Source organism: Prionailurus viverrinus, chromosome B3, assembly GCF_022837055.1.
Source record: "Prionailurus viverrinus isolate Anna chromosome B3, UM_Priviv_1.0, whole genome shotgun sequence".
Taxonomy (NCBI): Eukaryota; Metazoa; Chordata; class Mammalia; order Carnivora; family Felidae; genus Prionailurus; species Prionailurus viverrinus.
Genome location: NC_062566.1, coordinates 54559754 through 54586779, shown reverse-complemented (window position 1 = coordinate 54586779; position 27026 = coordinate 54559754). Strand labels below are relative to the sequence as shown.

Genomic DNA, 27026 nt, shown 5'->3' with positions numbered 1-27026 from the left:
AAAAAAGAGTAAATTGTTTCAGAGTTATAGCTATGTCCAAAGCAAGATATAAAGATATGCAGTCAGTGTAGCCTGTTGCTTTAAAAACTGATTATTACATTCCTTCAAATCACTTTGAATTTATATAAGGAAAACTAAAGAATTATATCTTTCATTACTTGGGCAGAACAAATCAAACGAGGTGGTGATGCGGGAATGCCTGGAATAGAAGAGAATGACCTTGCAAAAGTTGAAGATCTTCCTACCGGTAAGTAAAAGTTATCAGACTATTTACCCTACTCTCTTTTTGAGTAAAAATCATAATCACTTGGGAAAAGTCCTAGGTCTCTGGAAGATTGATGTGTCTGTTAATTAACTACCTATTAATTGCCCGGACTTGTTTAGGATGCAATTGTTTTAAAAAATTTTGCTAAAATGTATAAAGTCCTTGTTTTTGCCTTGATAAGAGTGAACCATATTTGAACATTTTCTTGGTTCAAAGTTACTGCTTAGACAGTTAAACTATGTCAGAGCCATTTGTGATTACTAAAAGTAAGTTTACCTCATTTCTATGAGACCAAATGTTCCCAGATTGCTGTGTTGTTGGTGTGCTTTAATAAGGCATGGTAATACCCTTATATAGGTTTTTAGGACTTTGCTTGTCCTTTCAGTTATTTACCCCACAGTTTAAATAGTTTATTCCTGGGGCACCTGGGTGGCTCAGTAGATAAAGCATCTGACTTCAGCTCAGGTCATGATCTCGTGGTTAGTGAGTTTGAGCCCTGGGTCGGGCTGTGTGCTGACAGCTCAGAGCCTGGAGCCTGTTTCAGATTCTGTGTCTTCCTCTCTCTCTGCCCCTCCCCAACTTGCACTCTGTCTCTGTCTCTCTCTCTGTCTCTCAAAAATAAAAACTAGGGGTGCCTAGGTGGCTCAGTTGGTTAAGCATTCAACTTTGGCCCAGGTCACGATCTGGCAGTTTGTGAGTTTGAGCCCCACCTCAGGCTCTGTGCTGACAGCTCTGAGCCTGGAGCCTGCTTTGGATTCTGTGTCTCCTTCTCTCTCTGCCCCTCCCCCACTCTCACTCTGTCTCTCTGTCTCTCTCCCAAAAATAAATAAACTTTAAAAAATTGAAAAAAAATAAATGAATAAATAAATAGTTTCCCTATTTTTTCTTTTTCTTCTTTTATGGTCACTTCTGTTCAGTGTCTGTTTCTTTCTTCATTAATGTATCTGCTCCTTATCCATTTCCACTTGAGGTCTGAATCACTCCTGGTATCCTAGTCCTGTTCAGTGTTTGGGTTGTTTTCTTTTTCCATGTCTCTTTGTTTTTCTTGCCATTTCTATGTTTCTTTGTTACCATAGGTATCTCTCCCTGCTGACTCCAATTTATTATGTTGAAAAATTGGAAATAACAGCATGTCTTTGATTTTTCCTGACTGTTTTTATTCCTTTTCAATCTTAGGGTTCGCTTGTGTGGTTATAGCTCACTGTATGTGGCTGAAATTGCTGTGTGTCTGAGGTCCAAATGAAAGACTATTAGTCCTTTCATTTGTATGGTTGTTTTCTCAGATTCTTTTCTGTCCATATTCTTTTGGGTTTCCAATTCATAGTATATACCCCTAAAATAAAGACAAGGACAAGAGCAATACCAGGAATTTAAAAATACAGAGTCAGGGGCTCCTGGGTAGCTCAGTCACTTAAGCATCCGACTTTGGCATGGGTTATGATCTCATGGCTTTTGAGTTCAAGCCCTGTGCTAAAAGTGTGGAACCTGCTTGAGATTCTCTCTTCCCTGTCTCTCTGCCCCTTCTCTGCTTGTGCATGTTCTCTCTCTCTCTCTCAAAATAAATAAATAAATAAATATTTTTTTAAAAATACAGAGTTAGAATGAGCATGATTTGTTTGTGAAGCAATGAAGTTATCCAGTGATTCTTAAAATGTGGTCCTTGGCAGCAGTATCCTAAGATTACCTTGTTAGAAATGCAGATTCTTAGGTCCCATTTTAGATACACTGAATGAGAAATTCATGGGATGAAGCCTAGCAATCTCTGTGTTTTAACAAGTTTTCCAGGTGAATCTGATCTATGCTAAGGTTTTAGAACCACTGGCTCAACATTAATTTGATGTTGAGAACAAGGACCATGTATTATTCTGAATTTTGTAGTACTTACTCTAGTCTTAGACTCACTAAGTTTTAGCTTGATTAATCTTCTTTACATTGCCCTTAGTTATTCTCTTTTAAATTTTTTTAAGTGTTCTATTATTTATTTTTGAAAGAGAGAGAGACTGAGTGTGAGCAGGGAAGGTGCATAGAGAGAGGGAAACACGCAGTCCACAGCAGGCTCCAGGCTCTGAGCTGTCAGCACAGAGCCTGATGCAGGGATCAAACTCATAAGCGGTGAGAGAGATCATGACCCGAGTGAGCCGCCCAGGCATCCCACCCTTAGTTATTTTTTAAGCTTTCCCAAAGTTTTGCCAAGGATAAACTGCAGGTTTCTAGTATATAGAAATACCCAATTCAGATATGTGAGCAAGCATGCATTTATTTTTCATGTCACAAATATATACAAAAATATGTTTGTGTTGAAATTTATAAATTTCAACCTCTTTTTGTCTAGTTTTCAAGCTAAAATGTTACCATTGCTACTCTAACTGTGTAGTGTCTCAATTTATTTTCTCATTGGTCCACTGTCATAATTTATTACCTGGCCACCAAGGATTCCAGAATTAGAGGAACATGAAAGGGGAAGGCAAGAGGTCTTAGAGATCTTATCTAGACCATTTTTAGGTATATTGTCCTTATCAGACAGAGGTTTTCAGATGTCTTTCACATATGAATTGCTTTAGTAGGGCAAAAATCCTATCTTGCTGCTTCTGCTTGATTAAAAAAAGCACACAGGGGCGCCTGGGTAGCTCAGTCAGTTAAGCGTCTGACTTTGGCCCAGGTCATGATCTCATGGTTCGTGAGTTGACGCCCCGCATCAGGCTCTGTGCTGACAGCTCAGAGCCTGGAGCCTGCTTTGGATTCTGTGTCTCCTTCTCTTTCTCTGCCCCTCCCCTGCTTGCACTCTGTTTTTCTCTCTCTCTAAAAAATAAACATTAAAAAAAATTTTTTTTTTAAAGCACACAACCATTTCATTAGAATGAATAGAGATGAATAATACTTTTGATAAGATGCCAACAAATTCATGTCTGATTTTTACAGTATGAATTAGCCGTATTGATTCATATAAGGGTTGTAGCACTAGAGTTTAGAATGGAAAGAACACAAAAAATGTATACATTTTGTGTAAATTATCAATGATACTAAAATTATCTGTATATGTAGACACTGTCTACACTGTCATGGCATTTAGAGGCTTCCTCTGGATTAATTTTTCTTTATCTTTGATTTTCTGTAGTTTGAAATAATATGCTGTGATGTAGTTTTTTGGGGGCATGTAGTTTGCTTGGTGTTCTCTGAGCTTCCTGAACCTATGATTTGGTGTCTGACATTGATTTGGGGGGATTCTCAGTCATTATTGTTTTAAATATTTCTTCTGATCTTTTCTCTCTTCTCCTTCTAGTATTCCCATTATGCATATGTTTACACTTATATTTGTCTTAGATATTGTTATTTTTTTTTCCATTATTCTCTTTCCTTTTCAGTTTTTGAGGATCTTCTTGATATACCCTGTAACTCAGAGATTCTGTCCTCAGCTGTGTCCAGTCTACAATGAGCCCATCAAAGGCATTCTTCATTTCTGTTATAGTGTTTTTTTATCTATAACATTTCTTTTTGGTTCTTTCTAAGATTTCCATCTCTCTACTTACATTGCCTATTTGTTCTTGCATCCTTTGTACTTTATCCATTAGAGTCTTTAGCACATTAATCATAGTTGTTGGTATGCCTTGTAATTTTTGCTTGATAGTCAGACATGATGTACCAGGTAATAGTAACTGCTGTAAGTAAGCCTTTAGTAATGTGGTAGTCAGGTGTGGGCGAAGGGAAAGTGTTCTATATTCCTGTGATTTCTAATCTTTTACAGTGAGTCTCTGCCTCTGGACTGTGAACTTCACAAGTTTTTCTCGGTATTTTGCCTTCTCCTGAGGTGGGACAGGAAGGCTGGAGGGGGCTGAAGTTTGGTATTTTTCTTCAGGTCGCTTAGGCTCTGATAAAGCCCCAGGAGGTTAGGCTCTATTTAACTAGTTTCTCCCAAGCACAGGCCTTTTTAAGGAGAACCAAGTGCTCTGGTATATTTCTAAATGGTTCCTTTTCCCCTCTTCCTGCCTGAGGAAATTTTCCCCCCAATATTTACTATAGGAATGTAGTTGAGCCCCTGAAGGTAAATCTCACAATATTGTAGGGAGCCTCCCTATGACTGGGTCCCCCCGAAATCTTTCTCTCTGAGTTGTTGACACTGAGCCTCCAGTGAGTTGTCCAAACTGAGCATCAGTTACAGTTCAGGTTTTCCTACCCTGGCACTTTCTGCTCCTGAATCTCTTTTGTATGTCATGACTCCTTATATTCACCTTTCTGTGTCTCCGTTCTTAGGGATAGTTGGTTTGCCCTGTGTCCTCTTCTCCCTTACCCAAAAAGAATTGTTGATTTTTCAGCCAATTTATTAGCTTTTCACTTGTTGTTAGGTTAGAGTGGCAACTTCTAAGCTCCTTACATGTATACAGAACCAGAAACCAGAAGTCCTTTGGATTAATTTTTGAACCTCTTTAAACTGTTCGTACTTTGCTTTGAAGATCATTGTTCATAACAGTTATCCTTAATTATTTAGATAAGTATTTTGAGTATACAGATTATTATGATATAGTAACTGGTGAAAAGAAACCTTGAGGTGTGTAATCAGTCAGATGCCTACACAAAGGAAAGCCCTATCATATCTTTGTACCTTGAGCTCCTAGTGTGGTGCTTTACACATAACAGGGTCCCAGTAAATGTGTATGGTTGAATTACCAGAATATCCTTAATGGTGAGGCAATGGTATCTGGAATTAAACTGCCTGAATTCAAACCCTTGACTCCCATCTTTTAACAAGTGTGTGACAACCATTTATTTACTCTTATCCTTATCTATGAAATAGGATAACAGTTCCAACCTCATAGCATGAATGTGAGATTTAAATGTAAAGCACGTAGGACAGTGCCTGGCACATGGCCAGTGCTATCTAAATCTTAGTTACTATTGTTATTATGATGATTATTGCACATCATTAGAAACATATTTGTTACCTTCTTGTCATTCCTTTTACTGAGTGTTGTCTTTTCTCTGTGATGTAGTCTATGCCAAAATTCTTAATGCCTGTACAAATTCTGGTGTATATGTGGAGTCCCTTATAGGCAGTAACCCCACAGAAGAAGTAGAGGAGAAACAAGTCCTTGTCATTTTAAAACAGATTTGTATGTGTTACTGACTTTTATTTATGATAGCCAGGGCTATACTAGAAACCATAGCAGAGCAGTGCTGAACTATCTTAAAATGTGGCTCTGAAACAGTCAAGGGAGTATGTATATCATGTGCTTATGATTAGCACAGTGTTTCAACTTCTCAGCTCCCCAAACCATAGAGCCAAACCCCAGTGGGCTTTGTTTGTTTTTAATGTTGATTTGAGTTGGTTACCAAGATCTTACAGGAATCTTATCATTTAACCCATACTGTTCTTTACCTGGATATTTACCTTTATGGTATGTAGGTACCTGTGATGTTAGACAGTTACACATTTAGATCACTAGTTTTAAACTTTTTTAGATTAAAGAACATTCCAAGCATACAGGAAACTAGGATAATATAGTAGCCAAGTACCTACTGCCCCCCCCAGAAGAAAACCACAAAAATAACATAACATTTTGCCACATTTGTTTCAGATATTTCTGTTATTGATGTTATTGTTAAAGAAATAAAACATTACTGATAAGTTGAAGCCTCCCTGTGTACCCACCAGATCCTATTCCTGCCTCTTCTTCCCCAGAGGTAACTACTATGCTGAGATTGGTGTGTATCAATTTCCATACATGTTTTTAGACTTTTACTCCATTTGTAAGCATCTATAAAACTATAAAGTATTATTTTGTTTGCTGCCTCAAACTTTAAATAAATGGTGTCTTATTGTGTATATTATTCTATACCTTGTTTTTTTTCCCCTCAATATTATGTTTTTGTGACTTACCCATATTATTCCTGTGGCTTTCTAACAGTTATAATTATTTCATTGTATAAATATACCATAACTTATCCATTCACCTATAATAAACATTAAGGCCACTTTTAGTTTTTTGTTATTTCAAACAATACCACAGTGGACATTCTTGTTTATGTCTTCTTATGCACATGAAAGTCTCTAGATACTGATATTTGACTAGTACATTGAGCTATAAAGGTGAGGCTGCTGCTGGCTAGAAAATGTGACTAGGGATCTAGCTGTCCCAGGCCCTAAGAGTTGAGGAGATCAATAGCTCAATACACTGGTAACCCGTAAACAATTCTTAGCACAATGGTTGCAAAACTGTGTACAAGGATATGAAATTAAAATAATTCTTGCATCGGGGCACTTGGGTGGCTCAGTTGGTTAAGCATCTGACTTCAGCTCAGGTCATGATCTCACAGTTTGTGGGTTCGAGCCCCACATCGGGCTCTGTGCTGACAGCTTGGAGCCTGGAGCCTGCTTTGGATTCTGTGTATTTTCCCTCTCTCTCTCTCTGCCCCTCCCCTACTCATGCATGCACGCTTTCTCTCTCTCTCTCTCTCTCTTCCTCCCTACCTCCCTTCCTCAAAAATAAATAAACTTCAAAAAAATTTTTTAAAGAATTCTTGCATCATAGAATATCGTCAAATTCTTAATATCAGTTTATACTTCTACTAGTAATATATGACAGTGTCTGTTTGTCCACATCCTCACTAAGATTCAGTTTGCAATACTTTAATTTTTTTGCCAATCTGACAGTTATTAAATGCTATCTTATTTTAGCTTAAATGTGCTATGGTACTAGTGACATTAAGCATCTTTTCACATATTTATTAGCCATTCTGGTTTCCTTCTTCTATGAATTACCTGGTAATCATTATCAAATTTTATTCCTGGAAATTGCTACCAAGAATATATAAACTTCTAATGGTACTTTGGTTTGTAATTGAAAGACATTTCTTTCAGGGCGCTGGGGTGGTCAGTCAGTTAAGTATCCAACTCTTGACTTTGGCTCAGATCATGATCTCATGGTTCATGGGTTCCAGCCCCACATCAGGCTCTGCATTGACGGAGCCTGCTTGGGATTGTCTCCCTCTTCCTCTCTCTCTACCCCTCACCCCCCTCAAAATAAATAAATAAGCTTAAAAAAAGAAAGACCTTTCTTTCATTGTCATATTTTATGAAGCCACAATTTATAGTAGCCACAATTAGGAATAAAGGAATCAAAATAGGGTCTTGAATTAGAAAATACCCAGGGAGAATCGGATAGTTAGCATCCATTGGGTTTGAGGGTTTAATTGCTGCCTGTTTCTCTCATTTTTTAAAAACTACACTTCTAAAGTATTGTGTTTTAGTGGTTATTCCAGGGATTGCTATATGTCATGGTCTACTTAGAAATTATCTTGTAGTACTTCATGTGAAATGTTAGAACTTTACAAAGATATAATTCCATTTACCTTGCCTCATCCATTATACTATTATTGTTATATATTTTACTTAGATATAAGTCCCAATATTTTCAGCATTATTTCTGCTTTAAAAAGCCTTTTAAGGGGCATCTGGGTGGCTCAGTTGGTTGAGTGGCTGATTCTTGATTTTGGGTCAGATCATGATCTCAGGAGCCAGCCCTATGTCAAGCCCCATGCTGTGCATGGAGCCCACTTGTGATTCTCTTTCTCTCTCTCTCTCTACCCCTCTCCCCAACTCATGCTCTCTGTCTAAAAAAAAGAAAAGAAAGAAAGAAAAAAAAGCTTTTTAAGAAAATAGGAGAAGAGAATATTATGGTGTCTTATATTTACCACATGTTTAACTTTTCCAGTGATGTTCATTCCTTCCTGTGGATATTAATTTCTATCTTGATTATTATTTTCCTTTCAGCCAGGAGAACTTCCTTCAGCACTTCTTGAAATGCTGGTCTTCTAACAACACATTTATCCATCTTAGTTTATCTGAAAACTCTTTTATTTCATATTCATTTTTGAGGGATATTTAAAAAAAAATTTTTTTTAATGCTTATTTATTTTTGAGAGGCAGAGTGCAAGCAGGGGAGGGACAGAGAAAGAGAAGGAGACACAGAATCCAAAGTAGGCTCCAGGCCCTGAGCTGTCAGCACAGAGTCTGACACAGGGCTCGAACCCACAAACTGTGAGATCATGACCTGGGCCAAAGTCAGACGCTCAACCGATTGAGCCACCCAGGTGCCCGAAAACATCATTTTTAATAATCTCTTTTGACATGTACCTATATTGCTCAGAAAGCTGAGATGGTTCCACTGGCCAATATTTTAATAATTATAAGCATGTTCTATCTGTTCATTTATGCAGAGCAAAGTAACATAAGAATGTTACATCATTGTTTTGTATTTAATGTTCATGCTTCAGGACGATTAATATTTCTATGGGCACTTACCAAATAGCGTTTCATCACTTCCCAAAATGTTACTATAAGTAAACATTCATTAGGACTCATCTAAGTGTGATCAAACTATGTAATCAGGAGGCTCAAAAAATTGGTTAGGGCCAGTAGCTTTACATTTAAATGTTTCTGTTTTTTCAACATGAACCTTGGATTCTTTCTTCATTCTAAGGATTAATACTTAACTTTGACTCTAAAATACTTCAGTGTACATAAAACACCTATTTGCTAGGCTTGTATCATAATGCAGTAGCTAATATTCTCACTTGGTCTCCAAATCGATCATGCAGGATAAATGGCATTATCCCTGTTTTTCAGATGAAGACTGGGGCTTTGAGAAATTAGTCACTAATCCAAAATCATACGTTTGATAAATTACAGAGTCATGATTTGAACCCTGGTCTGTCTGACTCCAAAGCTCATGCTTTTTATTCTGTCTTTGACTCTTTTGGTGATACAACAGAACCACTTCTGGAGCTTTTAATAAATATAGATACCTAGGTACCACCACCCATGTTCAGTATGTCTAGGGTGGTATCTATATTACTAAAGTGCTTCCAGAATAGAGGTCCATTGCTTATTTATGCCATATTACTTTTCCATAGTCATAGTCACTGGATTGTGAAGCTTTTCTGTAAGACAGAAACTGGAAGATTTGAACAATTTTAAGGACCTGAGCTCAACCTGGGCTCAAATTTTAAGGACCTGAGCGTCAAGTCAGACGCTCAACTGACTGAGCCACCCAGGCGCCCCACATCTAATAGGCATTTAATAAATATTGTTGAATGATTGAATTTCCATATTGATAACTCTCCTTTTTAAAAAAGTGTAAAACCCAGGACCTTAGTCATAGGATAAAAGCTTTGTGCTCCAAGTTTCTTTGTATCCTGTGTTTTGTCTTTATCATAACTAGGCTTTGTCATTTTATCTTTGGTACTTTTCCTTAATAATGGCAATTATTATTTGCAGTCTTTTTAGTGTCTAATTTTTCCCCCACACTTCTATTGTCTTTAAGCTCACATTTATTATTTTATTTCTCTTAATTTAAGAAGTGCCTGTAGCTATAGCCCAGTGCTTAGTACTTCCTTGAGAATTTATCATGTAGGTATAAAAATGCTCAACACAAAATTGTTTATAATGACAAATTGAGAGCTATATAAGCATTATAGAGAGGGTTAATTCATTAAATTTGTTATATCCATAAAGTGTGATATGTAGTTGTTAAAAAGAATAATGTAGAGCTGTATTTATTAACATAAAATATATCTATGATTTTTTAATGAAAAAAGCAGGTTACAAGAAAGCAAGAATAATATTTCATTTTTGTGGAATAAACATTAGATACTTACATGTGTATAGAAAAAAAGTCTGTAGAACTTTTCTATAGATAATTGGAGAGTGAGATTAGCATTCTACCTGTCTCCAGGCTCACTAGTAGTTTTCTAGGTCTTCATCTGTTTTGGTACCACTGAATATAAGTATGCATTCTGACCCCTGGGGAAGCCTTTAACTATCTTGCCCTGGTATAAGTAAATTACCTTTCTCCTTAGTTCAACAAAAACAAGGCTTGAGGTTTTTTTAAAGGAGATTTGCAAGGAAACAAAAAAGAAAGTGAACAAAAAGTCAATGTAAAAACATAGAAACCAAAATGTTTATAGAACACACATTTCTTTTTCCTAAGTAGTAAAAGTCTGTTCACCAGCTAGCTTAGCTGATGCAGTTTATGGGTCTCCAAGATCCCTGTGGCAGTTCTTTACCCAGATCTTTCTAGCTACATTGGAAGTTTTTGTTTGTGTTTTTTCATTTTTTTTAATTACTTTTTTAGTTGAAGTATACGTAACATTAAAATGGAAGTTTTGATTCAGCATTACCATTTGGGAATGTTATAGAAGAAAATGGGATAATAAAAATATGTATAAAATATTAAAAATCAGATTATAAGGTTGTTTGTATGATAGGATCCTACTTTTGTGTAAGGTGTATTGTATAATGTACAGCAAAAAAAAAAAAACCCCACAAAACATTAGAGAGGTGGTCTTGAAATGATAACAGTGGTTATAGCTAATTTTAAATTCCTTCATGCTTTTTGATTTTCTAAATTTTCTCTGGGAACGTGTGTTATTCATATCAAACTTATAAGGCTCCATATTACTACTCTGTTTATGCTATATCAGCTCTAAACTCCTCTGGGTATTTTACAGAGGCTCTTTTTAATCCTGCATTTTTTATTTTTTGTCACCTATATGAATCATAGCTTTGCCTCCAAATATTCACCTTGTTCTTGAGCATGAGGCAATATTATATAAAGCTAAGGACATTTATAATTACTTCTTATTTAGTAGTGAAGATGCCCTCTTTTGTCTTCTGGTTTGAGTAGTGCTGGACTGAGCTAGGCTCCAACAGTGATTAACAGATTTGTGGATTGTGACTGACTTCTCTTTCCAAATATATCTACCAGATGCTTAGTGTCCTCAGAGTCTGTTAGCAAATCAAAATTGTGTTAATTAAACCCAGCAAAGTATTGCTCTTTTAAGATGTTAGCTGATTGTTATTAGCTGTCTTATGTGCAGAAGTGAGTGTTGGACATTGAAGCTAGAAATAGGAACAAGGTAATAGGAATATCATGAGATATAGAAAATCTCAACTTTCTGTAAATTTGAATAGGTTGCTTTCTTAGAGTGAATTTTAAACTCCTTGGGGCTTGAAGTTTAGAAATCTATGTAATAATAAATGAAATACACTCATTGAAATAAACTTTCAGGATTATGAAAATAATCCAAGTATACTAGTTAGAATTGATTAGGCTGTGATATATTAACAAAGAGCCCCCAGACTGCAGTGGCTTAAAACAAGAAAGATTTATTTATTGTTCATATGACAGTCTGATGCAGGTCAGATGATGATTTGTAGCTCTCCTCCAAGCAGTGTCTCTTTCCAGTATATGATATCATCATCTTCATATGTAGCATCTTTAGTTGTGGCAGAAAGGGAAGAGAGATCTTATGTGATTTGCACAGATTTTATCATCATACATGGAAGTGGTATGTTCAGTTTCACTTACATCCTCACAGTCAGAACCTAGTCTTTTGGCTCCTAAGTGTAAAGAAGGCTGATCTTCCTCTGTGCCCAGGAAAAATCTGATGAAATAGGAAAACACAGCATTGTCTCTGCCACTGTCTCCGTTTCCTTCTTTGCTCTCTGACTTTCTATCATGTTAAGCTGCCCAAGGAAGCAATGGAATTAGTGGTAGTGAGTGGAACATGATCTTTCCCTGTTGTCTTCATTTCGTAAAGGAGAATAAAGTCCTCACTAGAAGTGTGTACAACTTTATTAGTAAAGCTCTTGGTACAAAACGTAAATGTTCCCTCTTCAAAAATAAAATTCAACTTGTTCCATCAGTTATGTTTAGTTTTTATTTAAAATCTGAGCATCTTGGGGCGCCTGGGTGGCGCAGTCGGTTAAGCGTCCGACTTCAGCCAGGTCACGATCTCGCGGTCCGTGAGTTCGAGCCCCGCGTCGGGCTCTGGGCTGATGGCTCAGAGCCTGGAGCCTGTTTCCGATTCTGTGTCTCCCTCTCTCTCTGCCCCTCCCCCGTTCATGCTCTGTTTCTCTCTGTCCCAAAAATAAATAAAAAACGTTGAAAAAAAAAATTTTTAAATCTGAGCATCTTAGAGTAACATATTCTCATTGCTTCACCTAATCTGTAAATGTCAATTTTTATTTATAAATAAATATATACTATCCATAGAAAAAGATCTTCCTGTATGTGAACAGATTCATTTATTTATTCATTCATCAAATCTTAGGTGAGCTTTTGTGATGCGTCATTTATTCTAGGTGTTGGGGATATAGTGGTGAACAAAATGTGGAGTTCTAACTATTTTATATTCTGGTCAGATTTACTGATCACCAAAACTGGTGATGTGTAATACAATGTATCAATTAGTAGCCATACATTAGTTAATATGCCAACTGTAAAGATTACAAAATTAAAGCAAGCATCATAGGATTAGTGCAGTGTAAATAGGTTCATGGTGGTTGGTTTTTATTTTTTTTATTTTATTTATTCATAGTGGTTGGTTTTTAAAAAACATAATATTGATAGAAATAATATGGATCTTTTTTTCTTTCAGCTTTAAAGAAACCCTCTATTTCTGTTGCTCAGTATGAAAGTCATCAAGCAATCTCCCATATTCCAACTGGACAACCTCTCTCCCCAAATATGGTTCCAGGTGTGAAGTCTTATTCTCTTTCTTTTTAATTTCTTTTTTTTAATGTTTATTTATTTTTGAGAGAAAGAGAAAGAGAGAGCAAGCACAAGCAGTGGAGGAGCAGAGAGGGGGACAGAGAATCTGAAGCGGGCTCTGTGCTGACAGCAGCAAGCCCAATGTGGGGCTCGAACTTACTAACCGTGTAATCATGACCTGAGCCAAAGTTGGACTTTCACCGGACTGAGCCACCCAGGTGCCCCTGACGTCTTAGCCTTAAAATTCCTTTTGAAAACCATTTTACTGGTCAAGTATTGTTATATAGGGAATAAAACATGTCATTTAACAGCATGGTGAAGAAGCATTCATTCTTCTAGTTAATGTTAAATATTTTGCAATGATTGATCAAAACTCAGGGAGAGATAATCATTTAAAAATGCAGTTTGTTGGGGGCATGTAGGTTGTTCAGTCAGCTAAGCATCTGACTTGATTTCGGCTAAGGTCATGATCTCTCAGTTTGTGAGATTGAGCCGAGTGTCAAACTTCGCTGACAGTGTTGAGCCTGCTTGGAATTTGATAGGTCCTTCTCTCTCTGCCCCTCCCCCCACCTCAATACATAAATAAACTTAAAAAACTAAAAATAAAATTTCATTTTGTCTGAAGCATTTTCAAGAGCAAAAGGACTATTTTTTCTGCCACTCTGGACTATATTCCCTTTCATCTCTGCCAGTCTATATGTATTTACTCTCTTCAAAATGTGTTCAAATTTATTTCACAGAGGCCTTCTATTAACTACTACATCCATCTATATTCCACTCCCTATTCTGTACTTATGAATGTATGTTTGTTTTCTACTGAATACCTATTTGATTTTATAGAAATGCTCCCCTAAAATGAGAATTGATGTGATTAGAGTTAATTATAATAAGGATCTAAATGAAGGCTTTGACGAGGGAAAAAGGGGACTGGGGAAGAGAAAAGTTATATCCAGGAGTTGCCAATAAGAAAGAATCAAGAGTTGGGGCTCAGTCAGTTAAGTATCTGACTCTTGATTTCCGCTCAGGTCATGATCTCATGATTCCTGAGATTGAGCCCTGCTTTGGGCTCTGTGCTTACAGTGAGAACCCTGCTTGGGATTCTCTCTCTCTGCCCCTTCCCCTGCTTGCACGTGCTCTCTCTCTCTCTCTCTCTCTCTCTCTCTCTCTCTCTTTCAAAATAAGTAAATAAACTTAAAAAAAAGAATCAAGAGTTAACATGGGGCACCTGGCAGCTCAGTCAGACAAGCATGCAACTCTTGATCTCCGGGTCCTGAATTCAAGCCCCATACTGGGTATAGAGATTACTTAAAAATAAATAAACTAAAAAAAAAGTTAACAGTTGTGAGTCACTGTGTAGGTGAAAATGACTTAGAGGCTAGAGATTTCTGATAGCAATGTAGAGTTAGAAAAACTTAGGGAAGAAAAAGATACAAGTCTCAATGCCAGTTAAATCTTTGGGTTTCTACTATGTATCACTTTGGCTGATAGGTTTATTTATAATCAATACCAGAGATACTTACCTAAGAATGATTAGTAAACTTCACACAGCTAAAATCACATTGGCTGTAAGATTTGATTAAAGAAATTATAATAAAGCCAAAAAAAATTTAAAAAGCTACCTGACTACTCAATATCAAACAGTGTGTCTTATGTTTTCTAAGCAGGTCTTGTGAAATTCTTTTGCAAAATAGGACCTTAATTTGATGTTTTTATGCCATAGATTCTCATGGACACCACAATGGAAATCCTGGAACTTCAAAGCAGAACCCTTCCAATCCTCTTCAGCGTTTAATTCCAGGCCCGAACTTGGAAAGTATACCCAGAATTCAAGCAGATATACTAAAGCAGGCTACCAAGGATAGAGTCGGTGATTTCCATAAGTTGAAGCAAAGTAAGAATCAGTTGATGAATGTTATGCTGAAAAGATTTCTTTAAATGTAATATGTTTATAAGGCTCAATTAAGGTCTTCATTATTATAATGTCTAATGAATGTATAGTAAACTTATATGCATACAAAGAGAAAGTGTGATGGTGGTAAAAATTAAAAGGAAAGCAAGTTTTAAATGGATAGAGATATTTTATTTTATTTTTTTAAGTTTATTTATTTTAAGAGAGAGAGAGTGCGAAAGCATGCTCAAGCAGGGGAGGGGCAGAGAGAGAGGGAGAGAGAGAATCCCAGGCAGGCTCACTCAGTGCTGTCAGTGCAGAGCCCAACACAGGGCTTGATCTCACAAACTGCAGAAATCAAGAGTTGGAGACTTAGGGTGCCTGGATGGCTCAGTTGGTTAAACATTCAACTTTGGTTCAGGTCATGATCTCAAGGCTCCTGAGTTCAGGCCCTGCATCAGGTTCTCTGCTGTTGGTGTGGAACCTGCTTCAGATCCTCTGTCCACCTTTTTTTGCCCCTCTCCCACTCTCTCTCTGTCTTGTGCACACGTGCATGCATGCGCTCTCTCTCTCTCTCTCTCAAAAATAAACATAAAAAAAAAAAAAAGAGTCAGAGGCTCAATCTACTGAGCCTGGATAGAGATATTTTAAAGAAGCCTTTAAAAATCTTCTCATGTTCTCCACTATTAAATAATAAACTTCAGGTGAGTTGACATTTTAAAAATGCTATTAGTTCTTATAACTAAAAAATTTTTGGAGAAGTGAGAAAAGATATATTTTGTTAGGCTAATGAATTAAAACTTTGACTAGGAGGAGAAGATAAATAGTTTTGAAAAATGGATTCTGGGAGATATAAAGACCTAGGGACTGCCATAATAGAAGGCTCAATGCTCCTTCCTTTTGCATTCCTTTCCATTGCAATTTGCTTCATTTAGGTATTAGGAGAAAAGTGAAAGAAATTGAACAAATTCATAGTAATGTGTACTAAAATATCACTTCTTAATTATCTCAGAGGTATCAGTTTTGATAGGTGGACAATACATTTTAATTTGTATAACTCTCTAATTGGCAGATTCTTAGGAAATATAAGAAAAATTCTGGTAGTCGAGAGGGTTTGGACCAGACAGTGTCTCTTAGGTCAGTTCCCTTAAACTACACTTTTCACTGCTTCTGCTTTACAAAGCTTTTTCCCTTCAACTTCTTTTGTTGTTGTTGTTGTTTATTTTTATTTTTCCTTAACAATATATTTTGGAGTATATTCCATACCTGTATATAAAAATTTACTTCAACTTCAACTAATGGCTGTATCATGTTCCATTATACATGTTTGTAGTATTTTATTGAATTCATCCCCTCTTAGTAGACATGTTAACTCCTTTCAATATTCTCTACTGTGCCGCAATGAAGGATTCATAAAAACAAAGGCAAACTGCAGCTTGTAGACATTCTGTCTGTTCAGACGTGGAAGGGTCTGAACAGACAATGTCTACAAGCTGCAGTTTGCCTTTGTTTGCTTTCCATGATGGCTTCTATGGCAACAACTATTCAGAGCAGTTTTGCACGGTTATTTGTGCGCAGGTTGCTCATACAGTGAGGACTGCAACGTTACATTTTTTAAATCTCTTCAGAGTATTTTTAATTGGTCTTCTGACAGTTCATATTTCTTCATCTATATGAAGGTATACTTTGCATCCATTTAACTGACTTTCCTTCCTTGATATTTTAAAGTGTATCCTTGTATGTTTACTGAAGTATCATATGAAAAACATTTTTATTAAATAAATGTGGCTAATGTTTTAAATACATTGAAAATTTTTTTTCTCAAAATCTTGTTGAAGAATTGGCCTGAAAACTTCTATCTTACCAGAAAGAGGTGTATAGTAAGGACAAAACAAAGTATCTTAATTCAATATCTTAATTCACTTAATACTTTCTTCTAAACTTAAGTTTACCCTATAAAACCTTTTATCATTGCCATACCTGTATTTTTTTAATGATATTTGGATAAAGAATGTTATTAGAAATAATTGCCAGGAAATTATTATTCTCTACAACTTCTTTAAAAGAGCCTGTTGAGGGGCGCCTGGGTGGCGCAGTCGGTTAAGTGTCCGACTTCAGCCAGGTCACGATCTTGCGGTCCGTGAGTTCGAGCCCCGCGTCAGGCTCAGGGCTGATGGCTCAGAGCCTGGAGCCTGTTTTGGATTCTGTGTCTCCCTCTCTCTCTGCCCCTCCCCCGTTCATGCTCTGTCTCTCTCTGTCCCAAAAATAAATAAACGTTGAAAAAAAAAAAATTAAAAAAAAAAAAGAGCCTGTTGAGTCTTAAACTCTTACTCCAAATTCTTTTCAGTGTATATATAAAGTTGAAATCATTGGGAGCACTGTTTTGTGATTTACATTGGCATTATCTTTACATACATTTTAACCTACCAAATAGTTACACAGTTGTCATTTTAAATAGACATATACATATATACACATATATAGACACATGCATATATTCGATTGTGTTTAGGCAATAATAATAGTTCAGTTAGTTCTACTCTTTTATTGGTTATTTAAAGTATTTCATATTTTCTCATGTTAGTTGTCATGACTATGAGTACCTTTTTTTTCAAATTATTTCCTGCTTACACTTTTGTGTTCCTTTATTTTTTTTTAAGTTTATTTATTTATTTTTGAGAGAGAGAGAGAAAGAGAGAAAAAGAGAGGGAGATTGTGAGGGGGAGAGGCAGAAAGAGGGAGACCCAGAATCCCAAGTATGCTCCCCCATGTCAGTGCAGAACTGGTTGCGGGGCTCAAACTCACTGACTGTGAGATCATGACCTGAGCCAAAATCAAGAGTCGGACACTTAAACGACTGACCCACTTGGGCACCCCAAGTGTATTCCTTTAAAAGTAGTTCCCAAACTGAAATTACTAGGTCAAAGTACTTGACCAGTTTTATAGTTCCTATTACATATTTTCAGACTGTTCTGTAGAACAGTTTCACAGTGTCATTGGAGATGTTTAAATTTATTTCTGTATGGCCTGGCCACATTGGCTTTTTAACTCTGAGGCATTTAGAATATAATGATTCCTTAAATATTTTTTAATAAGCATTTACTTTCTGGTGGCCTCTCCATTTTTATATGAAGAATTTTATTATAATTATTTGTTGGTATATAATCTGTGCATCCATTTGACCACTTAGCCTGATAGCTTTGGAGATTGATCCTGTATCTTTGTGTCAAATCTTTATAAATAAATCAGATGTTAACCTCTTATCAGTTATCTTTACTACAGTTTTACTTTTCCGTTGCCTTTCCTGATATGAGATTTTATTATTTTTAATCGTCATGCAAAATATTTTAATTAAAAATAATTTTTAAATTTTGTGGAAAAACGCACATACAATTCACCAAAGTGTACAATTCATTGGCATTTAGTACATTCATAATGTTAGGTGATCATCGCAACTATCTAGTTCCAGAATGTTTTCATCAACTCCCAAAAAAACCCCTGTACCTATTAAGCAGTCACTCCCTATTCTCTCCTACCCACAGTCCCTGGCAAAGACTAATCTGCTTTCTGACTCTATGGATTCATCTGTTCTGAATCTTTCATATAAATGGAATCATACAACATGTGACGTTTTATGTCTGGCTACTTTTACTTAGCATGATGTTTTCAAGGTTCATTCTGTTGTAGCATATATCAATACTTTATTTTTTATGGCTAAATAATATTCAGTTGTATGAATACATTTTGCTTATCTATTCATCTGTTGGTGGACATTTGAGTTGTTTCCACTTTTTGGCTATTATGAATAGTGTTGTATGAACATTCATTTACAAATTTTTGTTGAACACCTATTTTCGATTCTTTCAAGTATATACCTAGATGTGGAATCACGGTGTCATATGGTAATTCTGTGTTTAGCTTTATTAAGGAACTGCCAAACTATTCTCCACAGTGGCTCTACCATTTTACAGTCCTACCTGCAATGCACGACAATTCCAATTTCTCCACGTGCTTGCCAACACTTAATACTTCCTGGGTATTTTTTATTTTTCACTGTTGCCATCCTAGTGGGTGTGAAGTGGTATCTTATTGTGATTTTCTTTCTTTTTTTTTTTTTAAAGATTTTATTTTTGGGAGCACCTGGATGGCTCAGTCACTTAAGCATCTGACTTTTGACTTCAGCTCAGGTGATGATCTCATGGCTAATGAGTTCGAGCCCTGCATCAGGCTCTGTGCTGACAGCACGGAGCCTGCTTGGGATTCTTTCTCTCCCTCTCTCTCTGACCCTTCCCGCTCATTCTCTCTCTCCTTTTCTCTCTAAAAATAAATAAATAAACTTGGGGAAAAAAAAGATTTTTAAGTAATCTCTACATCCAAAGTGGGGCTCGAATTTACAACCTTGAGGTCAAGAGTCACCTGCTCTGAGTCAGCCAGCCGCCCCTCATTGTGATTTTCATTTGCGTTTCTCTAATGACTAATGGCATTGAACTTCTTTTCCTCTACTCATTGGCCATTTGCATATCCTCTTTGGAGAAATGTCTACTCAAGTACTTTGCCCATTTTTAAATTGGGTTGTTTGTCTTTGTTGTTGAGTTTTAAGCATTCTTCTATATATTTGGATACTAGACCCTCATCAGATATATGATTTGCAATTATTTTTGCCCATTCAGTGGGTTGTCTTTTCACTTTCTGATAGTGTCCTTTGATACACAAAGTTTTAAATTTTGATGAAGCCAAATTTATCTCTTCTTTTGGTGTTTATGCTTTTGGTGTCATATCTAAGAAACCTTTGCCAAATCAAAGGTTATGAAGATTTCCCCTTATGTTTTCCTCTAGAAGGTTTATAGTTTTGCCTCTTATGTGTAGGTTTTCATCTGTTTTTATATGATTTTTTAATACGTTTATTTATTTATTTTGAGAAAGAGTGTGTGAATGCATGTAGGAGGGGCAGAGAAAGGAGACAGAGAAGCAGTCTCTGCACTGCCAGCACAGAGCCTGATGTGGGGCTCAATCTCATGAACCACGAGAGCATTACCTGAGCTGAGATCAACCCTCACATACTAAACTAAGCTACCCAGCCACCACATCTAATTTTTATATATGATATGAGGTAAGGATCCAACTTCATTCTTCTATATGCAGGTATTTAGTTGTCCCATACTATTTGCTGAAGAGACTCTTCTTTTTCTATTGAACATTCTTAGCATACTTGTTGAAAATCAATTGTATGAGTTTATTTTGGACTCTCAATTCTATTCTCCAGATGCCACTACCTCACTGTTTTCATTACTGTATTTGTGGTAAGTCTTGAAATCAGGAAGTATGAGTGCTCCCTCCAACTTTGTTCTTCTTTCTAAAGATATTTTGACTATTTGGGATCTCTTATAATTCTATGTGAGTCTTAGGATCTGTTTGTCTATTACCACTAAAAAGGCAGTGGGGAGTTTTTTGGTTTTTTTTTTCCCAATAGGTAAGCTCTACGTAGGCCCTATGTAGGACTTGAACTCATGACCCTGAGATCAAGAGTCACATGTTCTCTGGACTGAGCCAGCTAGATGCCCCAAGGCACTTTAGATTTAATTTTTAGTGTTTTTATTTTTATTTTTTTTTATTTATTTTTTTTTTTAATTTTTTTTTTTTTTTAACGTTTATTTATCTTTGGGACAGAGAGAGACAGAGCATGAATGGGGGAGGGGCAGAGAGAGAGGGAGACACAGAATTGGAAACAGGCTCCAGGCTCTGAGCCATCAGCCCAGAGCCTGACGCGGGGCTCGAACTCCCGGACCGCGAGATCGTGACCTGGCTGAAGTCGGACGCTTAACCGACTGCGCCACCCAGGCGCCCCATAATTTTTAGTGTTTTTAAAGTTTTATTTATTTAAGCAATCTCTATACCTCATGTGGGTAGAACTCATGATCCCAAGATCAAGTTGCATGCTCCTCCAACTGAGCCAGCCAGGCACCCCAAATGGATTCCACTGCATTGAATGTATAGATTACTTTGAGAAATATTGTCATCTGAACAATATTAAGTCTTCTAGTCATGAAAACGGAGTATCTTTCCATTTATTTAGAGTGTCTTTATTTTCTTTCAGCAGTGTTTTATAGTTTTCAGTGCACAAGTCTTGTGCCTTCTTGGTTAAATTTATTCTTAAGCATTTTATTCTTTCTCATGTTATTGTAAATTTAATTGTTTTCTTAATTTCCTTTACAGATTGTTCATTGCTAGTACACAAAAATATGACCATTTTTTTTCTTGGCTCTTGAGGTTTTAATTTTTTATTGAAATTTCTAGAAATATGTAATATTTGGGTCTTACCTTAAAATTTAGAATGTTGGATTTTATTTTCATTGTTCTAGAAATAATGGCTATGTATCTGTTTTTATATGCCTTATATAAAATATACCCTTGTCTTATACATTAGCATACATAAACATATATATATATACACATATATATATGTCAGTATTTTGAATATGATTCAAAATTTCTGTGCCTGTTTTACATCAAGTGCATTTTGTTTTCTTTATACATGTTGACTTCCTTTCCCCATTCCTCCCACCCCTATCTCCCCCTCTTGCAATGACCAGTCTGCCCACCGTGTCTATGAACTTGGGGTTTTTCTTTTTCAAAGACTCCACATATCTAACAGAAATCATAGGGTATTTGCCTTTCTCTGTCTGGCTTCTTTCATTTAGTACAATGCCCTCAAGCTCTATCCATATCGTCGCAAATGGCAAGATTCCCTTGTTTTTTAATGACTGAATAATATTCCATTGGATATATATACCACAACTTTTTTTTAATGTTTATTTATTTTTGAGAGAATGTGCAAGCGTGCATGATGGGGAGGGGCAGAGTGACAGGGAGACGAGGATCTGAAGTGGGCTTTGTGCTGACAGCAGAGAGCCCAATGGGGGGCTTGAAATCACTAACCATGCAATCATGACCTGAGTCAAAGTCAGATGCTTAACTGACTAAGCCACCCAGGTGTCCCATCTTCTTTATCTGTTTATCTGTTCATAAACACTTAGGTTGTTTCCATTTCTTGACTATTGTAAATAATGCTCTATTGAACATGGGGGTGTATATATTGTTTTGAGTTCATGTTTTCATTTTCTTTATAAATACCCAAAGTGGAATTGCTGAATCATTCTAGTTTTAATTTTTTGAGGAACCTCCATACTGTTTTCCATGGTAGCTGTACCAATTTACATTACTACCACTAGTACACAAATGCCCCCCTTTCTCCACATTTCTCCAATTATGGCTGATTTTTGTTTGTTGATTTGTATCCTGAAACTTAACTGAATTTCATGCATTAGAGATTTTTATTTGTATATATTCCGGTATATCCATTTTGACTCTTATGAGAACCTTCATTTCTTTTAATCATCTGTTCTTCATCTGGGCATAAATATACTACTCAATTTTCATTTATTTTTCCCCTTGATTATTTGACTTCTTTGGAATATATAATGATCCAAATTAATTTTTCTCTATCCTGATAACCATCTGTCCCAGAACTCTTATTGTTTGTTTTTCCTTTGTGGTATGGTATTTACTTCTGGTTTATCACATACACACATTAAGTTATTGCACTATTTTCAACCTGTCTCTAGAATTTCCATTTTTTCCAATTCTTGTCCTTATCCCTAGCATATAGTAACAATTTTGATGCCAGTTCTGATATGTGTGGGCTTTTCCCACATGACCAAGCAATTCTCAGACACCTACAATTTGACTCAATTCTGACACCATCTACCAGGAGATAGCCTCAGATTAAACAGATTAAGGGCACAGCCCTACAAGATTGCTCTTCTCTCCTCCACTTCAGACACCAGTTGAAAGTCCTGGTTATTATCTGTGCTTCTGAGCAACTAATGGTGTAATGCCCCTGATTTTGAACCCGAGAGACCACCAAGGAGCCGATACTGATGCAAACGCATGAGGGTTTATTTGCAAGCTTGAGCTTGGGCCCAAGTATACCCGACACAGCAGAGCAGGGACTTGGACCCCTAGGTTAAAAGGCGTAGCAGTTTTATAGGGGCCAGTGGCCAATGAGATTGTAACACACACAGAAAGTTGCATAGTCATGCCAGTCCACACGCAGGTGGCCAATTGAATTACAATTTACCCTATAGTAACTGTTTGAACTAGCCTATCACTCTGGTCAGAATTGGCGTGCAAGTTTGGCGGGCAAAAGGCGGGGTTTACATTCTTTGGCGGTTAGGGGTTCCGCATTCCTATATGAGCCGGTTTCCAGTAAGGGTGTGCTCAGCGGCTTGACTAGGGTGGGGGAGTATCTTAAGCAATAAGCAGGTCATGTGGGGGTTATACATGAGATGGTGGGTGTAGCACAAAATGGAGTTAGTCTTGCTCTGCCTGTCCAGGGGTAGGGGATTTTTGTTAAATTCCTTGGGTCCCACAATGGTAGATCTGAGGTTCCAACAGCCCCTTCCTTGAGTCAATTAATTTGCTAGAGTGGCTCACAGAACTCAGAGAGACTTTTTATTTACTAGATTACCCGTTGATTATAAAACGGTATAACTTTGGGGCAGCCAGACAGAAGAGATGCATAGGAAGGTATGGGAAGACAGTGTGCAGTTTCCATGCCCTCTCCAAGTGTACCACTCTCCCCACATCTCCTCACCAACTTGGAAGTTCTGATCTCTCTCCTTTTGGGGTTTTTTGGAAGGCTTCATTATGTAGGCATGATTGATGAAGTCATTGCCATTGGTGATTGAATCCACTTCCAACCACTTGCCCTCCTAGGAGGTCACATGGTTGTCTTGGCAACCAGTTTCCAACCTGAGGCTGATTCCAATAGTGGCCTCATTAACATAACAAAAGACACACTTGTGGCTCTCCTTCCTTAGGAAATTCCAAGTGTTTTAGGAGCTCTCTGCCAGAAAAGGGATGGAGACCAAATATATATTTCTTATCATAAATCACAATATCACATGTGGGTTTGAAAACTGCTTTATTATAATTTGAACCTAAAAACTTTAAAAATCTATTTTTTCTCTGTTCTTCCAGAAGAATTTCACTATTAGTTTACCAAGTTCTATAAGTAGTCCTCAGAAACCTTAGTGTATATTGAATTAAATCTACATATTAAATTGGGTGGTATTATTTACTATCTTTAGCCTTTACATCTAAGACTCCATTTATTCATACTTCATTGTAGTCTTCTGCTTTTCTTTGAATGAATATCTGACTTCCCAAGTTAAATAGGTGTCTCAATATTTAACTGGTTTTTTTCTTATTATTTAAAAATGGGATTGTTTTCATTGTATTTTCAAGTTGTATATCACTTTTATGTAGATTATAATTGACTTTTTGGTATTTCTCATTTCTTGTACCTTTAAATTGCTTATTCATATGTCTAATAAATTCTTTTATAAGGATTTTGAAAGATATATTATCATGTTAACTGTGAAAGTGGTTTTATTAAATATTTATTTTTCAGAAAGTAAACACTATTTAGTCATAAGGGAAATTATTTTTTAAATGTACTTTCGCCTTATAATTTTCTTTTTTTGCCTTATAACTTTCTTTTTTGGTTTTATCTTTCTCAAAATCATATTGGCCGAAAAATTTCAAAATATTAGAAGAATTATTGGAAATAAACTTTTAAGATACAAGGAACCAATAGAGATAATATAATGCCCTACTACCCAAAGTGTAGGTCAGTGGACCAGCAGCATCCACATTACCTGTGATTATTAGAAGGATTTCAGGCCCTACCTAGACCTTATTTATATTTACATTAAAGTTTGAGAGTCTTCTCTAATGTGATTCCCTCATTTCACAGAAAATAAAAATTATGTCCAGAGAGTTTAATTTGCTTAAGGTAAATAGTGGACTAACTAACCAGGACTATTATCTAGGTCCCTTTTCTTCAGGTTCACTGCTTTTTTATTGTATCACACCACCTCTTCTATACTTTTGATGTTTTGGAAAAATTCTTTAATATTTCCTTTTCTTGTTCTCTTTCCAGTAAATTCCTAATCATACTTTAAAGGCATGCTCTTCTGTCACCTATTTGGTAAAATCCTTCTTCATATCTTTACCAATCTTGACCATATCAATCACTCCTTTCTCATTCTACTTCAATACATTGAACATACTTTCATTAGTGTATATTCCACATTATTCTGTAATTAACTATTGTGGGGGAGGAAAAGTTTTCCTTGACCTTCTTAGCGTCTCTGACTGGGTCTGAAAATTAAACTGACAAAGACAGATTAACAGGAGGAAAGCATGCACATGTATTTCATGTAAATTTTCATGACACAGTACCCTTAAGAGGAAAATGAAGAACTGAGAAATGGTTAAACCTAAGTGTTTTTATGCTAGGTCTGATGAAAAGTTGAAAGTTGTGGAAAGATGATAGGGCAAAGTGTATGAGGTAAGTATAGTAAGCTCGGGGAAATGTAGTAAGGCCTATTTGTTCAGATTCGTCTTCTTGGTGTTGTTCTGTCTTGGATATAAAGATGTGCCTTCCCCCCAGATTATAAGGAGAGGGTATCTTCCAAATGAGGGTTTTATGACATGCTTCAGGGGAAGGTCAGAAGGTCCTTCCTTCACATACCATTTCTTAGATTCCTTTAGCTTGAAATATTTAAAAGGCCAAGGTGCTGTATTTGGGGGGTAGGATGTCCTGCCATGTCATCCCCCCCACTCCACTCTATCTGAAGCTTCTCCAAGAAATTTCACATTCCATAAATTGAGTTGGTAGATTGTCCCATAACCCACTGAACCAGTCTCTATCCTGAGCATTTCTAGGGAAACATAAGAAAAAGGTTAATGATTGGAACCAGTTTTGTAGTCCAGAAGGCAGTCAGTTAAGATTTTCTAAGATGCTGAACTTGAAGCATCTTCAGATGGAATATAGACAGGCACTGGAAATATGACAGATTTTCCTGGTTTATACTTTGATTGTCTCTGGTGATGTCATCAGGTGATCTGGTGAACTTTCTAAGTGGCTCACACGGGAATAGGCACAAAGTTTGTCCATACATGAGTTGTTGTGGTGATTTCTCGCCAAGTTTATATCAAATTGTCGAGGTTCAGTTTGCAGGGCTTTGGGAAAAGGACAGTTTCAAGTTTTAGTAATTCAAAGTCAGAAGGGTGGGAGAAAAATTGGAAACTCTAATTTGAAGAGTTGTAGCTCGATACTGGAGGAAACTAGAAGGATTCAAGATTCAGGCTAGTTAACAAGTAAGTAATAAAATCTTAGAGACAATGGCCAGGACTAGAATTTAATACCCATGAGGGTGTGCTATAGTTCCCTACTGAAACATCCTTTTTCTCACTATAGTCACCCCTATTTCTATCAAAGATAAAGTAATACTAATTTGTTGGCAAAATAAGGCTAGTCTCATTAAACTTGGTCATAAGTGCAACAAGAATAGTATTTGCTTACCTGGGTCTTTAGAGTTTGCTTGCTAAAAGTTTTCATAAAGAATCTCAGATTCAAGTTTTAAAAGCCTCTGGAGGCTTAGGAAGCCAAACCAAGGACTCACCGTCAGACTTTAGACATAATACCTATTAGACCTATTTGAATTCCTCTCTTTTCCAAGTTCCCAAGATATACTGAGGTTTCTAAGCCTGCCAGGATTGTGATTCACTTGTATGGCTGGGAACCCTGTATCCCCGGTATAGACTGGTTTTTCCAAGGGGATGCTTTATAAATATTGGCTCCTAATAGTCAGCCTTAGAATTGTAAAGCTGTCTGGTCATACTGGATTTTTTTTTTTTAAGTTTATTTATTTATTTTGAGGGGGTGCGGGCAGACACAGAGAAGAGAGAATCCCAAGCAGGTTCTGTGCTGTCAGTGCAAAGCTCGACATGGGGTTTAATCTCATGAACTGTGAGATCATGATCTGAGCCGAATCTAAGAGTTGGACACCTAACTGACTGAACCACCCAGGCGCCCCTGGTCATATTGGATTTTATGCATCATTCTCAAGTATGATATTCAGTCAGATCCTTGGTAATATAACCAAAGTTTCCAAATGTGTCCTAATAGCAAGAGAACAGATTCTTACTGAACTTACCCAAATAACTGTATTGCATGAAAATAAGATTTATTCACTTAGTTTCTGAATTCTGCAAGATCAGGTAGGGAGAAAAAGAAATTGTTTCATCTTTTTTTATCAAAAAAATGATATTTTTTTTATCAAATTGCTTTAAGTTATAGTTTAAGAGAAAAGGGAAAAAAGTTTCCTTAAATCTAGAAAACAAAATATTACAGAACCAGTAATGTTGGATATTGTATCCTGAATCCTGTAACTGTTCATTTACCTGCCTTCTGTAT

At 36.5% G+C, this 27026-nt stretch overlaps 1 protein-coding gene across 2 annotated transcripts in view; it reads left to right on the top strand.

The window, feature by feature from the left end:
* The window catches only part of GOLM2 (golgi membrane protein 2), a 104632-nt gene that overhangs the window by 47443 nt on the left and 30163 nt on the right, over positions 1-27026 (top strand). For both annotated transcript variants that reach the window (XM_047862992.1, XM_047862991.1), the window contains exons 6-8: positions 167-247; positions 12701-12799; positions 14534-14704. In XM_047862992.1, the coding sequence (XP_047718948.1) occupies positions 167-247; positions 12701-12799; positions 14534-14704 (351 nt within the window). The remainder of the gene's footprint in view (positions 1-166; positions 248-12700; positions 12800-14533; positions 14705-27026) is intronic.